The sequence below is a fragment of the Anguilla anguilla genome, chromosome 4 (genome assembly GCF_013347855.1).
Source record: "Anguilla anguilla isolate fAngAng1 chromosome 4, fAngAng1.pri, whole genome shotgun sequence".
Taxonomy (NCBI): domain Eukaryota; kingdom Metazoa; phylum Chordata; class Actinopteri; order Anguilliformes; family Anguillidae; genus Anguilla; species Anguilla anguilla.
Window position 1 is genome coordinate 51,099,064 of NC_049204.1, and position 14,122 is coordinate 51,113,185.

At 42.0% G+C, this 14,122-nt stretch overlaps 1 protein-coding gene across 9 annotated transcripts in view; it reads right to left on the reverse strand.

Annotated features, from left to right (window-relative positions):
• The window catches only part of eya1 (EYA transcriptional coactivator and phosphatase 1), an 82,736-nt gene that overhangs the window by 14,824 nt on the left and 53,790 nt on the right, over window positions 1–14,122 (reverse strand). For all 9 annotated transcript variants that reach the window (XM_035415574.1, XM_035415580.1, XM_035415573.1 and 6 more), the window contains 5 exons: window positions 11,430–11,512; window positions 10,825–11,011; window positions 6,682–6,824; window positions 5,231–5,314; window positions 528–617 (listed from right to left, as the gene is read on the reverse strand). In XM_035415574.1, coding sequence (XP_035271465.1) covers window positions 528–617; window positions 5,231–5,314; window positions 6,682–6,824; window positions 10,825–11,011; window positions 11,430–11,512 — 587 coding nt within the window. The remainder of the gene's footprint in view (window positions 1–527; window positions 618–5,230; window positions 5,315–6,681; window positions 6,825–10,824; window positions 11,012–11,429; window positions 11,513–14,122) is intronic.

Sequence of the window (14,122 nt, forward strand, 5' to 3'; positions counted from 1 at the left end):
GCCTCTGCCGTCAGTGACACCGGGCACACAGCGTGACACACAGACAGACAGAGCCCACGCAGAAACCCGAGAGGCTGACAAATTGCACCAGCCGCCAGGGGAGAGAGGCAGGGCCTGGTCACGGGCTGGGGAGACTGACAGTGCATGTAAAATTCATAAGAGTCCCATGGGCTCCAAGGTAATACTTCACCACAGTGGGACGTAACTGAGAAACAGGCACCCCGCTATTAAATGGTTGTTGATGCTCAAGCTAAATCTTTAATGGACTGCTCTCGCTCGTAATGCAATGCACATACGCTGTTGTGACTGATCTACATCTCAACCTGGGCCTTAAATATTACTGCAAAGTAAACACGCTGGTAAAGTAATTATGGCACGGAAGAAATTTGCTCAGTGGGCAGCAGCACACGTGTTTTAAACGCCCGGAGCTCATTGGCGGTAAACTAGGCCTGTGGCTCAACGCTGAGCCCGGAGAAAAAAACAACAACAACACAGCAGCTGGGCAGCACAGCGGCGCAAACGCTCACCTCTAAGTCGTTGAAGAATAGGTGCGTGTCCGCCAGGTTGAAGATCATTTCTTCCATCCTCAGCCCTAATGACACAGACGTAGGCGGATCCTGAAAAAAAAGCAAAAACCAAGGCCGTTATCAAAAGGGAAAAACAAAAACGAATTAAATAAAAAAGCTTCACCAAAAGCAATCTATATGAGTGATTATGACAGAGAAAAACCGGAAAGTTCAGAGTTTAGCTGTAGTCCTGCTTTCCCTCTAGTCAGTTTCTATGTGCTGGCTACAGGTGAACAGTGACACACACACAAGAGAACAGGACAAACCTTACTCAGATACCCTTTTTATAACAATAACAACAAAGCCAGCATTGTAACCACATTAAGATGAAGCACTTAAGTAATGCTTAATTGAGCTCAAAAGTGCATAATTGGTGCCATTGTTACACAAATTATAGTCCATTCACACAATTAACCACCATTTTGTCTCTCTCAATGAGCTCAGCTGTTTTGCTCTTCAGGGTCATAGTCCCTAAGCAGATAAATTACTGGTCCAGTGATGAACAACATTTAATAAGAGAAAGCCTTACTCTTTCATTTTAGGTCTAGTCGTTGATGTTCACATCACACAATGTACAGATGTTGCGCGAAGCCAGTTGACGCAAATTTATGAAAAATGGAAAATTCTCCTAAGTGAACACATTAAGGGTATGAGCAATCTTAATGTTGCGGAAGCATCTGAAACGCGTTGGTCTCCCGGCCTCGCAAGAAATATTCCATCCTCTTTATGCCTTCGGTGATTTAACATACAGCCCTCCACCAAGTCCCCCCGTACTCCATAACAGTCCGTTTCACACAAATCACGTGATTTTGAGTCTGACATTTACAGCCATGCGGAGGTCTGAATAATCTTTTCACACAAATAATAACGTATTGGCCTTTAATTCGAATAGTAGGAAAAGTCTGCTTCTGACCCGCACAAATAAGAATTTAATGGTTTACTGCTTTCCTACATTAGGTCAAATAAATCTATGCGGTGCCGCATTCCATTCCCACTGAATTACCTTCCCCAGTGACTTAATTATATGGGATAAAATAAATGAGTCAATGGTATCAATATTTCATTGAATACTCTGCAAGAGAAAAGGTCACAATGTATTCAGTTCACGGGGCCTAAACGGGAGGTCAGGGAGAGAACTGCACAACACACTACTATAAAATGTACCTCCGTATAACTGCGGATACACTGAATCACTGTATGTGAACTGTGAAGCCCAGTGCAAAATATAGTCAATGCAATTTTACATAAATGGCATACTAAAGACAACGTTGATATGTTTTGAAAGATAATACAAAGAGAAGAGCTATCTACTAAATAGTTAATGAACGGTTAGTGACTTCCTGACAGTGTTTTTTCCTTCATTCAATCAGTCGATAATTAATTTTTGAGGAAAATAACAGGGCAACACCTTGCCTGCGTGCTCATTTCTGTGAGAACACTGCGGTTCTGTGGACATGTGAGACTTCCTCTTCACCTTTTTGACTTACGCACGCTTCATGGAGCGTGACAGGCGAGTAAGCAGTTCGGCTGCCTTATCTCTTCAGCTGAGCAGAACACGAGTCTCTGTCAACTTTCATATCATAAATGCTCCACGACGAGGTAAACAGATGGTAGATTAGAGCAGACCATCTTGGCAACTAGCCACTGAAAAATAAACAACCACTGGAATAAAAAGGGAGCATTTTCCCTTCTCTTGGTTGTACAGGAAAAAAAATATATTTCTGGCCACAGTCAAAGTAAATAAACATAATTTAAGCAGACAGCGCTCATCATTTGAGTATCGGGGTAATTCATGAAATAAGCATTTGGGGGCATTGTGCTTAATCGTGTATTTTTGCATTATGCCACTAATCACACAGTTACTCTTCAATTTGAAATAACGCACACATGAAACGCGCAGATGATAAAACAGCGGAGAGCTGCGACTCGGCGTCCTGGTGTGCCCCTGTGTTTCCAGGTCGCGCTCTCAGGCAGGATTATGAATAAAGTCCGGGGCCCGACACGCCTGAGCTTTTTACTGATTGCCTGACAACAGAGGGAACCACACAAGAAGAGCCAAATCCCACCCAAAGCACCTGCAACACCTTTCCTCAGATTAGAGGTAATTACATGCCTTCCACTCGCCGTCACCACCATCACATTTAATTACATTTGAAAAAAAAAAGAAAAACTTTTAAAATCTAACTTAGTTTTCTGTTTTGGCGCTTAAAATAAATACAAAGCCCAGCCCCAATGCTGATGATAATTTAATTTTAAAAAGAGCAGTGTGGAGTCAAATGCGGACAAACGCACGAGCAAAGTTCCACAGGATAGGCAAATCCTTTCCAATCAAATCCAAACAATCGTTCAGGGAGGGAGTTAAGAACGCCAGCGGGCCAGAAGGCTAAAGGCGGCTGCTGCCACTTGTGCAGCTCCACCTGTCTCCAGACGTCAGTGTCATCTACAGGGCGCCAACTCCACCCCCCAGCAACCTCCCACCCCCCACCCTCTCCCCCACCCCCACCTCCTCCAGCCCAATGGCTGCACAGCTGGCCTCACCCATCAGCTTTATGGGAGCAGGCTGCCTTGATGCCAATTAGGATAACTGATAACCACAGCGGTGCACTGGGGTACTCTATTTATAGGCCCTGCTTGGCAGCTAAGGACGAAAAAACACCGTTTTGCAACTTTTTGCTTTCGTCTTCTTGCAAAAATCTGAATACGTTTCATGTGTGCATATTGTATAAAGCAATTAATAGAAAACACCGCACTACAGATAGCAGTGAGGAATTTAATTTTTTTGTTTCCCTCAACAAAATGTGTTTATGCAAGCACGCAAACTGTTATTTGTCAGTTCCTAATCTCTTCAGGTGATCGGGGAATGGTCCATGTTTGAAGTACCAGCACAGCACAGAAACCGAGAGTCAGCATTCTGACTGAGTGGGAAAAACGACTGTCCCAAAACAGAGAACACACAGAACAGAGTTTGGGAGGAAAGCCATAGCATGAGCAGCCTTCCCTGCCAGAGGGCTTGTGCTGTTTGTGAAGAGCTTCTTCTCCAAGCTGCTGGCCCAGCACCTTCGTTACCCCACCGCACATGACTAAACCAGAATCACGCCAGCCTCACAAACAATGTCCTCCCTGGACCCCAGGCAAATGAGCCGAGGCAATTAAATGAATGCTCAATTACTGTAGTGTTTCCAAACATAAAAAAATAATCTAACTGAAAATGGTATACATTTATATATCCTTGCCATTGAAAGCTGTGCAAATTTAAAAATAAACTACAGTTTGGTTACAAGGAAAGCTACAGTAGTTCCATAGTCACATTACAATATGACAGGCCATCTAACCGCTAACATTTAAATTTCTGTTTATATGTACAACAAAAGGTATCAATTTGCATACATTATAAATCTCCTTTCTGCTTATATGTTTATGAACGTAATCATATTTCCAAAAATGTTCCCTAATTTTCTGTCCATCATACCAGCCAGCACAACAAAAAGATATAATCTTATAGAGCCTTACAGAGTTCAAAAAGATACAATCTTAAAATACACTTTAATTTAATTCAAGCTTATTCAAGAACAGTAATGCTTCTCTCCCACAGAAGATGAACAGCAGGTGCCATCTAACTTCTTTTGGCTGTTTAAACCAAAGAAAGCTTTGGCTTGGTCTTCCTCTGGGAAAGCCACCTAAGGGCTTGAGCAGTGTAGAGCAGTAACAGCAGAGTATCAGGAGGAAGGCCATTCGCCCCCTCAGATAAAACACACCCACATTGTATGCCTTCAGCTTGAAATACTTGATTTAGGATGAATGTACTTTACATCTAAGACAAAGAACAAAGAAAATCTCACTTTTGCATATTAAGCTTTCTAACATTCCTTTCTATATTTTCCTCACCACATAATGATGTTAAGTGCAAAGGTTGCATGTGCACAAAAACAGACACGATTACACACACATACACAAATATGTATAAGTTCATCAATACAGCCAATTTCATTCCTGCTTTTAATGCATATAATCAGTGTTATGTAAAGACTATGAGGTCACTGCAAACTATGAGAAAATTGAAGATTACCATAATTCCAAAAATGTTTGTTTTAAGAGTTTATATTTAGATTCAATGGTTTCAACAGAATAACAAATATGATGTCCCGAAAATCCAAGCCTAATTCTCAATGCTATGCGCAAACTCCTTATAAGCTGCAGTTTTTGGGAGAAAATTATTCCTGTGATTACATGCTATAATTATAAAAAGCACCATATAGTCAGAATCTGGTAATGTTCTAATTCATCAGATGAAATATTACTTGAGCTTTATTTGCCCGCTCAGTCTTCTAGCCTGAAGTTGGAAAAGCACCGAACAAAAATGATTGCATTTCTGAATTTAAAAGGAACTGTTCAATAGATTTTTATAGAGAATAACTGTTTTGTCTCCCCAGTCACGTCCAGTCAAATATTTCAAACAGCTGTGAAATGAATTCAAATACTTGAGAAGCCTCATTGGACCTCTTAAAAAAACCAAACAATTATTTGCACACTGGGATCAGACCAAGCCAGACGAACACCCTGTCCAAACTGTTTCCGAATGCTCAGCTAACTGCACTTTTGAACATTCATGTACAGTACAACAGAAGTGCTGGCAGAAGACGCTGCTGCAGTCTGATGTCACTTACCCTTCCGTATCTGTTGGCGTAAGACCCGGTGAGCAAGGAATGGAAAACGATGATTGTTTCATCCAAGTCCCAGATGAAAACGCGCTGTGGAAGAAAGAGGAAAATCGATGCTGCACTCTGTACCCTGCAAGGCGATCCCCCTTGTCAATAAAGCTGGGAGTTTGTATTTATGTGCCACTGGGAGACTGCTCCATTTGCTACTGCCGGCCACCGCAGGACACCACCTCCACTACACGCAATCCATTTCTGCCCTCTACATTAAAGCAATCAATAACGGCAGACTAATTAACTGGATATGTTAACATGCTATGATGTCAGAGCTATTATGGGTCAGATCAACTATTATTTTTCAAATAATTCATATTAACACTCAAGAACTGCAAAGAGATTCAGCTTCTTTGGGGCACACTGTATGCTGGATTCTAACTGAAAGTGCATTATAAGGTACTATAGTTGATGCAGATGCAAGAACTGTCACTGTCAGTAAAAATGTCATAATGCAGTGGAACAACATCAGCGCATGAGTAAATTATGCCATTTCGCTTCAGCTGGTATGTGCCATCCTCGAATTATGGTTCTGACAACTGTATCAAGATCCACTCCCATTCTCACAGAGTGAACATTTCCAGAAACTGTTTAAACAGCCAATACAGGCAGCAGGAATAACAGCAGTATGGTCATTGTGATACTGGACAAGACAAACACTTTTCTGTTTCACAATTTATGTTCTCTGTGAGCTAGATAGAGGTGTGTGTGTGTATGAATGATTGTGCGTGTGTATGGGTGTGTGTGTGCGTGCGTGTGTGTGTGTTTGTGTGCATGCATGCGTGCGTGTGTGCCTGTGTGTGTGTGTGTGTTTGTGTGCATGCATGCGTACGTGTGTGCCTGTATGTGTGTGTGTGTTTGTGTGTGTGTGTGTGCGTGCTTGTGTATGTGTGTGTGTGTGTGTGTGTGTGTGTGTGTGTATGTGTGTGTGTATGGGTGTATGTGTATGTGTATGTGTGTGTGTGTGTGTGTGTGTGTGCGTGTGTGTGCTTGTGCGTGCTTGTGTGTGTGTGTAAGTGTGTGTGTGTATGGGTGTATGTGTATGTGTATGTGTGTGTGTGTGTGTGTGTGTGTGTGTGTGTGCGTGCTTGTGTGTGTGTATGTGTGTGTGTATGGGTGTATGTGTATGTGTATGTGTGTGTGTGTGTGTGTGTGTGTGTGCTTGTGCGTGCTTGTGTGTGTGTGTAAGTGTGTGTGTGTGTGTGTGTGTGTGTGTATGTGTGTGTGTGTGTGTGTGTGTGTGTGTGTGTGTATGTGTGTGTGTAGGGGTGTGTGTGTGTGTGTGTGTGTGTGTGTGTGTATGTGTATGTGTGTGTGTAGGGGTGTATGTGTATGTGTATGTGTATGTGTGTGTGTGTGTGTGTGTGTGTATCTCACAGAGACAAAGGACAGGAGAGGGGCCGTACCTCAAGGTCAGAGTCCGGAGGCGGTGACGGGTTATTGTTCCTTCTCCCCCGGCCACGTGACTTTCCATCCGAAGCTCGACGCAATCGATCCGATTCTGAATCTTTAATGGGAGTTGATGGACTGTGGATTGTACTGTACTCTCCTGTACCAGAAAAAAGAACAACTATAAAAAAGACTTTCACCTTCAAGCCTGAACTGTGTGGTAAGATCTTTTTACCTCGTGGATGGACGGGATGCTAGCTACTGCCCACATCGTCTGATATGCCGTTAATTTAATACTAACACTCGTGATACCCTTTACAGCAGATAACCACAGCTAATGCACAGCTTTGTACTCTTTCTTGTACAACACATCTTGATTACTTCACATCGGCGCACTCTGTCAGTCTATTTGTAACAGAGAAGTGAAGGTTTTTAGCAGCATTTAAGACTGCGTGATGCTTAGACTTCGATGCTTTTTGAAATTCCGATAAAACCACCGCAACATTGGGAAATAAATATTCCATCTGGGTGATGCAGCCACATGCTGACGACAGTACTAGTAAATGGTGGGCAGAGACTGGGAAATCAGCCTGATAGCTTGACACCTAATACTCCGTGATACAATTAATAATCCATCTGCCAAGGCTATAAAGGGACTGCACAAACGATTCAGTAGAACTAAACAACAGTGCATAAAAGTGCATAAAAGCGCACGGTTTGATCTCAGAGAGGGAGAAACATGTGCCGGTTGGCAGGTAGAGAGTCTGTAATCACAAAAAATATGACAATCAAGTGATGGCGTATTGTAAGTGACAGTAAATCCTGTCCAGGTCGTGCCTGTGGGGCTGCTGGAGGTTTAAAGCTGTCTTCCCTGATAAGATCTAGCCTCATGACTCAATAAAATTCATTAGAAATGATGTCATGGGTTTCTGCTGGCTGTTTTGGCAAATGTATGGAGAGCAGAGGGGGTCACTTAGTCTTCCTATAAACACACACCATTTCCCCCGCGGAGTCAAAGAGTCATGCCCAAGCATAACAAACAGAAAAAGAGAAACAGATTATGCGCATACTAGAAATTATATATCTAAATTATACAACAAAATGCAGGTGCAAGTTATAGCCCAAACTATAGTAAGAGATGAATAAGGCAAAGAACAGAAAAAAGCAACAGAGACATAATTAACATTTAAAACACTAACTGCATATTACCATTGTGCATCATAAGTTAAGACATGAATGTAAAAATGTAAATTATCTTAAATCAACTGGCCAAACGTTTTTTAGTTTTTATTTTAAGACCCTACATTACAGAACTCTTCACAACATAAATGTGAGAATCCATCATCAAAGTAATCTTCCTTGCTAAATATAATATTGACTTATTAACAGTATGTCATAATCAGAAATGCGTTACTCTAAACAATACACAGGATACACAGGGACTTGAGAGTTCAGTACTTGTACCTAGACTGCTGACACTCATAGTTTAAGAATACATTTACAGCAATGTTGGAACATGTTTGCTGATGAAAGGCATTTGACAGCTGAAGAAGTCATTTATTTTCAATGTGGTTGGAACAAGGGTATCAGAGAGAAGTGATAAAAGACCAAAGAACAAAAGCCTCCATTTAAAGCACGTTCTGCTTATGTAACTAACCGCTTTCATATCGCACAGGTACTCAAGAGAGATAAAGAAAACATATCTGACTGACAGGTGAAAGCCCTCTTTACATGAAAAAAGTGTATGCATATATGCTTTACCACTTTACAGAAACGACTGTTTTTGCATTGAGTTCCCCCCCCCCCCCCCCCATTTCCAGCAGTGCAAATATGAAGTTAATGGATTCATTTAAAAGTAAATCAAAGCAATAATGGCTGCAGTCAACGACCCATTGATATCACCAAATGTTTGGTAACTTCTTTGAAAATGCTTTTACAGGCCTTCACTTCAGCTGCTTTCAGTTGATCATTGTTTTGGGGGGTTTCTGTCATCCGTCTCCTCTTCAGCAAGAGAAATCCTTGCTTGATTGGATTTAATTCAAGTGACTGATTTAAATTTCCCACTTTTTCTCACTGATGAATGCTTTGGTAGCGTACGCAGTCATTTGGGGGGCACTGTCTATGTGGTTGAAGGATTTCTTTGCACATAGCCAAAAAAAATGTTTGTATACTTCTAAATGCATTCTACTGCAGCCATCTTCAGTTACATCATCAATAAAGATGAGTGAGCCTGTTCTAGAAGTAGTCATACATGCCCATGTCATGACGCTACTTCCTTTGTATTTCACAGATGAGGTGGTATGCTTTGATTCATGGGTTTTTCCTTCCTTTCTCCACACTACTGGCTATCCATTGGTTTGGTAAAGGTTTATTTTGTTCTCACATGTCCATAAAACTTTGCTCAAGAACTCTTCAGGCTTGAGTCTGTATTTTTTGGCAAATTCTACTTTGACCTTTTGATTCTTGCTGCAGATGAGAGGTTTGCATCTTGACATGTAGCCTCTATAATTCTTCTCTCAAAGTCTTCCGTGTGTGGTGGCTTGTGATATTTTCGCCCCTGCTCTCTAGAGACTCCCAGTGATGTCACTGACTGATGTTGCAGGTTTCTCTTCACATCTCTTAGGATTCATCTGTCATTAACTGTAGTTGTTTTCCTTGATCTTTCCAATTTCTGTGTGATCCTTCTTAATGAATTATTCTATTCTCAGCTTACAAATTTGTAGTTTTTCAGCCATTGTTATGTCTCTCTGGTCTGCATGATGGTGTATGCCCCTGACTCCAAATGCAATCTCCACAGATGAAAACAAAGACTGAAACCAAGATTAGACACTCACTGCTCTTTTATGTGTGAACAATCCATGCAAAAGGGAAACACCTGAGCAACAGTTAACACCTGCCAGTCATCCGATAACTTAATTTTGCACAGCTGAAAACGGGGAACTAAAGACAAAAACAGCAGTCTCGCTAAACTGGAAAAACACATGCACATTAAAATGCCATGCAATAAAAGATGACTGTCCTTCTGTCTCATATTCATATATTCATCTTTTGATTTCAAATCAAGTATATAGAAAAAATAATGTTTATGTATAATACCAGTTATTGAATCTTTATTTAGTCTTTTTCAAAGTGTCAGTATATGTGTGAAAATGGCATGGGTGGTACCAGGACCCAGCTGGCACATGCCCACCTCTAGAGTTTCTGGATCGTAGTCCCAAGACATTTTAATCCATCAGCAGGGACATGGCCAGTGTGTAAGCCACCGATAGCACTGGTATGTTTTGCACTCCTGCACTCGCTTTCCTCCCCGTAGAGCCCCCACAGTGTACAAAACCATACTTCACGGCATGAGAAGATATTATAAATTGCCATTCTGTATTGCAGGAAATGTGTGCATTTTCATATACAAACCACATAGCTTGTTCAATATGATGCTGATAAGTGGATGCAATGCAATTATTGTAAATACATTTTAATTACTTTAGACATCCAAAGCTTCAGAGGAAGATGAAATGCATCTCTGTAGCTGGCTGGTATTTAGAGTCATCAGCCTTTGAATTCAAGACCAGGACAGCCCTGCAGCCTTCATAACACTAAAGTGGTTTTACAGTGAAGCCAACAACGTTTAATCTGGCTCATGATGAAAACACACCAATCAACAAAGATCAGTCCATCACTCCCTTCAGAAGCAGCAACGTACAATTACGGGATCTTACAGGGCTGTCCTGTTTCAAAAACAGTTTTATTGGTACTTGAACGGACTTGTATTCCAATGCTAGCTGCACTTCTGCAGCTGTTCCATTAGCTGATGGCAGCCACATAATCTGGACACGCTATAAAGCTTTACTAAGGGGCAAGGGAGCCCGCAAGCAAACACAGACCCAACATTTGCAGCATAAGTTCATCTGTATAATAACCACACGCACACACACATGCACACAAACACACACGCACCCACGCACACAAACACACACGCACCCACGCACACACACACGCACACACACACACACACACACACACACACTCACACGCACAAACACTCTATTCACTTTACATTACCACTAAAGGATTCTCAGCAACCTGTGTACAGCTACACACGAAGCTCACGCTCTGTCCACCTCTGGCGATAGAGCACATCCTCCTCCCCAGCGGAGCCTTACCTGCAGGGGGGTCGGTGAGCGCCTGGCTGGTGATGCCGGAGGGGGGCTCCTGCAGGGTGTAGGTGGCCGTGGTGGAAGGGGTGGAGGGACTGGTGTTGTTGCTTGTCATGTACGGGGACGTGTACGGCGAGCTGTTGTAATACTGTGCGTATTGACCTTGGCCGAAGGCTGGGTACGAGGGATAGTCCTGCAGGAAAATATGGCGGGGGGGAGGAGGGGGGGGGGGGTAACACGAGATTACCCTGTTTCAAAATGTTGCTACTTTACAGTAGAGAATCCAAAACATAAATGCAAACATATGTCTCCTCTCTCTTGCATCTGGACTCCAAGCCCTTCACTTTCCCCCCTGTGGCATGATTACAGATGTGCAGGGAGAACCAGATAATCCATGTCTACATTAGTCAAAACATGTTATGAGATTCATGAAATGTGGGTAATATGTAAATGGCCACATGGAGACATAAATGCTTCCAGACAAAGAGGCAACCTGAAATGTATCTGTTTGTTTAAAATGCAGTATCAGCACGCGGATAGTGCGCTTTCAGTGTTTGTAAATACAGCTAACAAATGTCACACTTTGGGAAATGAAAGCAGACAATGATTACCTGCTGTGTGCTGTTAAATCCAGACGAATTTGTCAGAGAATTGCTTCCTGCATACAGCCCAGACGTTGTTGTGAAACTGCCTCCTGGAAGAGCCAACACATAATCATCTTTTTATTGTGTTTATATAGAGTAGTAAAAAAATACAGTGTCTAATATAAGTGAGCTCAACGTCAGCTACTGAATTTAATTGTGATACACACCAAAAAGTTCCATTCTAACATTCAGCTGCACTCAAAGGAATGCCGTGGAATTGGAACAACGCGGTTAAAAACCAGTAAAACAAACAAATTGCAAATTTCTGCGGAACATTTTTCCCTTTTAAAAGTTGGCATGAAAGAGCCTCTGGATCACGAGCCTTATCTTCATCCACTTCCTTTCCTATGGTGATTGGGTCCTGAGAGGGAGGGGGTGGGGCCTGGGCTCACTGCCACTGCTGTCCTCACAATGATAGGAACAGTGGTGCTGTTGTATTAGTGGTGGGGGGGGGTGGGGGAGGGGAGGGGAGGGGGGCAGGGGCAGTCCCTCTTCCTGACATTCTGTGCAATGAATATGCATGTCTGTCTGCTCTTCATTGAGCTGGGCGGCTCAAAAGAGGCACCTTCGGGTCATTAAATCAATCAAACGGCGATAACATCTAATGACTTAATAATATACATGACATGAATTATAAGGGCTGAGAGGGAGAGCGGGCGAGCGGGAGAGGAGAGTGTGCCTGCAGGGCAGGCTATCCCTGAGAGCTCAAATGAGGCCCGCTCCTTTCAGAGGTCTTTAACCCTCCACCTGTACCCTCACATCACTGAGCACCACTGACAGCCGAGCACTTAAACACTGCCTGGCTGTCTCACAAAGAAAAAAAAAAAAAAAGACCCAGAATATTTCATTATTCTTATCTGTCTGTTTCGAGAAAGAATCGAGGCTGTCTTATGCTTTTCATGAGTTCTTGAAGCTATCAAGTGTATTACATCAGCGGTGGTCAATGAGAGTATTCCAGGTATTACATGCATTAAACCCATGCAGATCAGCACCTCACGTAAATACGTACATTTTTAAAGTGAACCTGAGGAACACCTTAAGACATACATTTCAGAAATTACTAAGGTTTTTATAAAAGTCCCTGTTTAATGCCTGAATAAATAACCATCTGACCATGAACCACTTAACTTAATATACAAGGACATATTTTTAAGAAATCACAAGAAGCCTCAAAACATACAAATCAATTTCTACACCACTTATTTCCGATAGATCGCTTTAATTCATTTTTTACTATTAAAAACGAGAAATTTGGTTATTCAAAACTAGTTCTACTTTTCCATAGCGGATAGAGAAATTTGCAGTCTACATCCAAACTCACACATTCCAAATGAAAAAAAAAACAAAAAAACTTTCAGGCGCACCAAGAGTTGTGTTATTATCTGAGAGTCCTTCTTCGGTTAGCACTGAACCTCCTATGGAAATGCACCAGAGATTCATTTACTGCGCTCGCAGAAAAGCGTAATTACACCTTTGTTCAGGGGAAGCAAACAGAGCGAGGGCCTTTCATCCTCCGGTCATCACTTCCATCAGGCCAGGCCCCCCAGACCGTAACCAACGTGAACCAGCCTCATTGTGAGCCAGTTGTGTGGCCTAGCTCGGCAGCGGCGGTTTTAGCTAAACACTTTTATCAAACGAGATGGCGGGAGATTACAGGGCTTTCTTATTTATTTAAGCGATTCTCCTACACGCGGTGGTTTATTTAAAACATTTTTTTAAAATTGACTGCTTCTTTTATTTTATTTTGAGGATTTCAGAATCCAAAACTGTGAATCTATGAGGTTTTCTCTTTCACGCCAAAGTAGAAGTATAAACCCCCATTGTACAACAAATTAGCTTAATGCACAGTTCAAAAAAAGTGATAAAAGCTCTAAGTTGCGGGGCAAAGGTCCTCCCGGTGGAGAGTGAGGATCCACATAAAAGAGAAGAGAGCTCTGCTAGCACTTGAAGAATGAACACATGCTGGGGGACACTTTGTGGCTCCCAGGGGCACTTTTCTCTCTCTCTTTCTCTCTCTCTCTCTCTCTCTCTCTCTCTTTTTGCAGCCCCAGTTTTGTATGTTCCAGACCAGACACTGGCCTGCCTTATGGCTGCCCAATTGGGGCTCCATTTGCTTTGCATGATCAGTCTTCTTGCCATGGGCTATGTCTATCATCAGCGCACAATATTTGTAGCAGAAGTTAGCCAGCCTCTCCTGGGGATACGCTATGAAGTCCAGATGGGCTTGTTTTAAAGAGTCAGACTTCAGCCTTTCTTGCACTCTCCAATGTGAAGAGGGGGAATCCCCAATCATTTTCCCAATCCCCACTAAGAGAATAAAAATGTACAATTTAAATTATATCCACTTTTCAAGATGTTTCAAAAACATAGCTGGATATTAAATAAATAAAAAAAATTCACTCCTCATTTGATATTAAATTATTGTATTATTTTAATATTATTTGTTTTTAATATGGCCGCCTAAACATAGCTTACACAGTATTAGACATTTGACTATAATTGTTATCATCACATCACTAAACAAGCCAGCACTATCTGATGGCATGGTTTTTAAGTTTTTTTATTTTTATTTCAGCTATTACTGAAGTGCATCGGCCATTATGTACCAACACATAAGTGAAAGTTAAAAACTCTTTTCCCCACGCGCTTCTGTATCACTG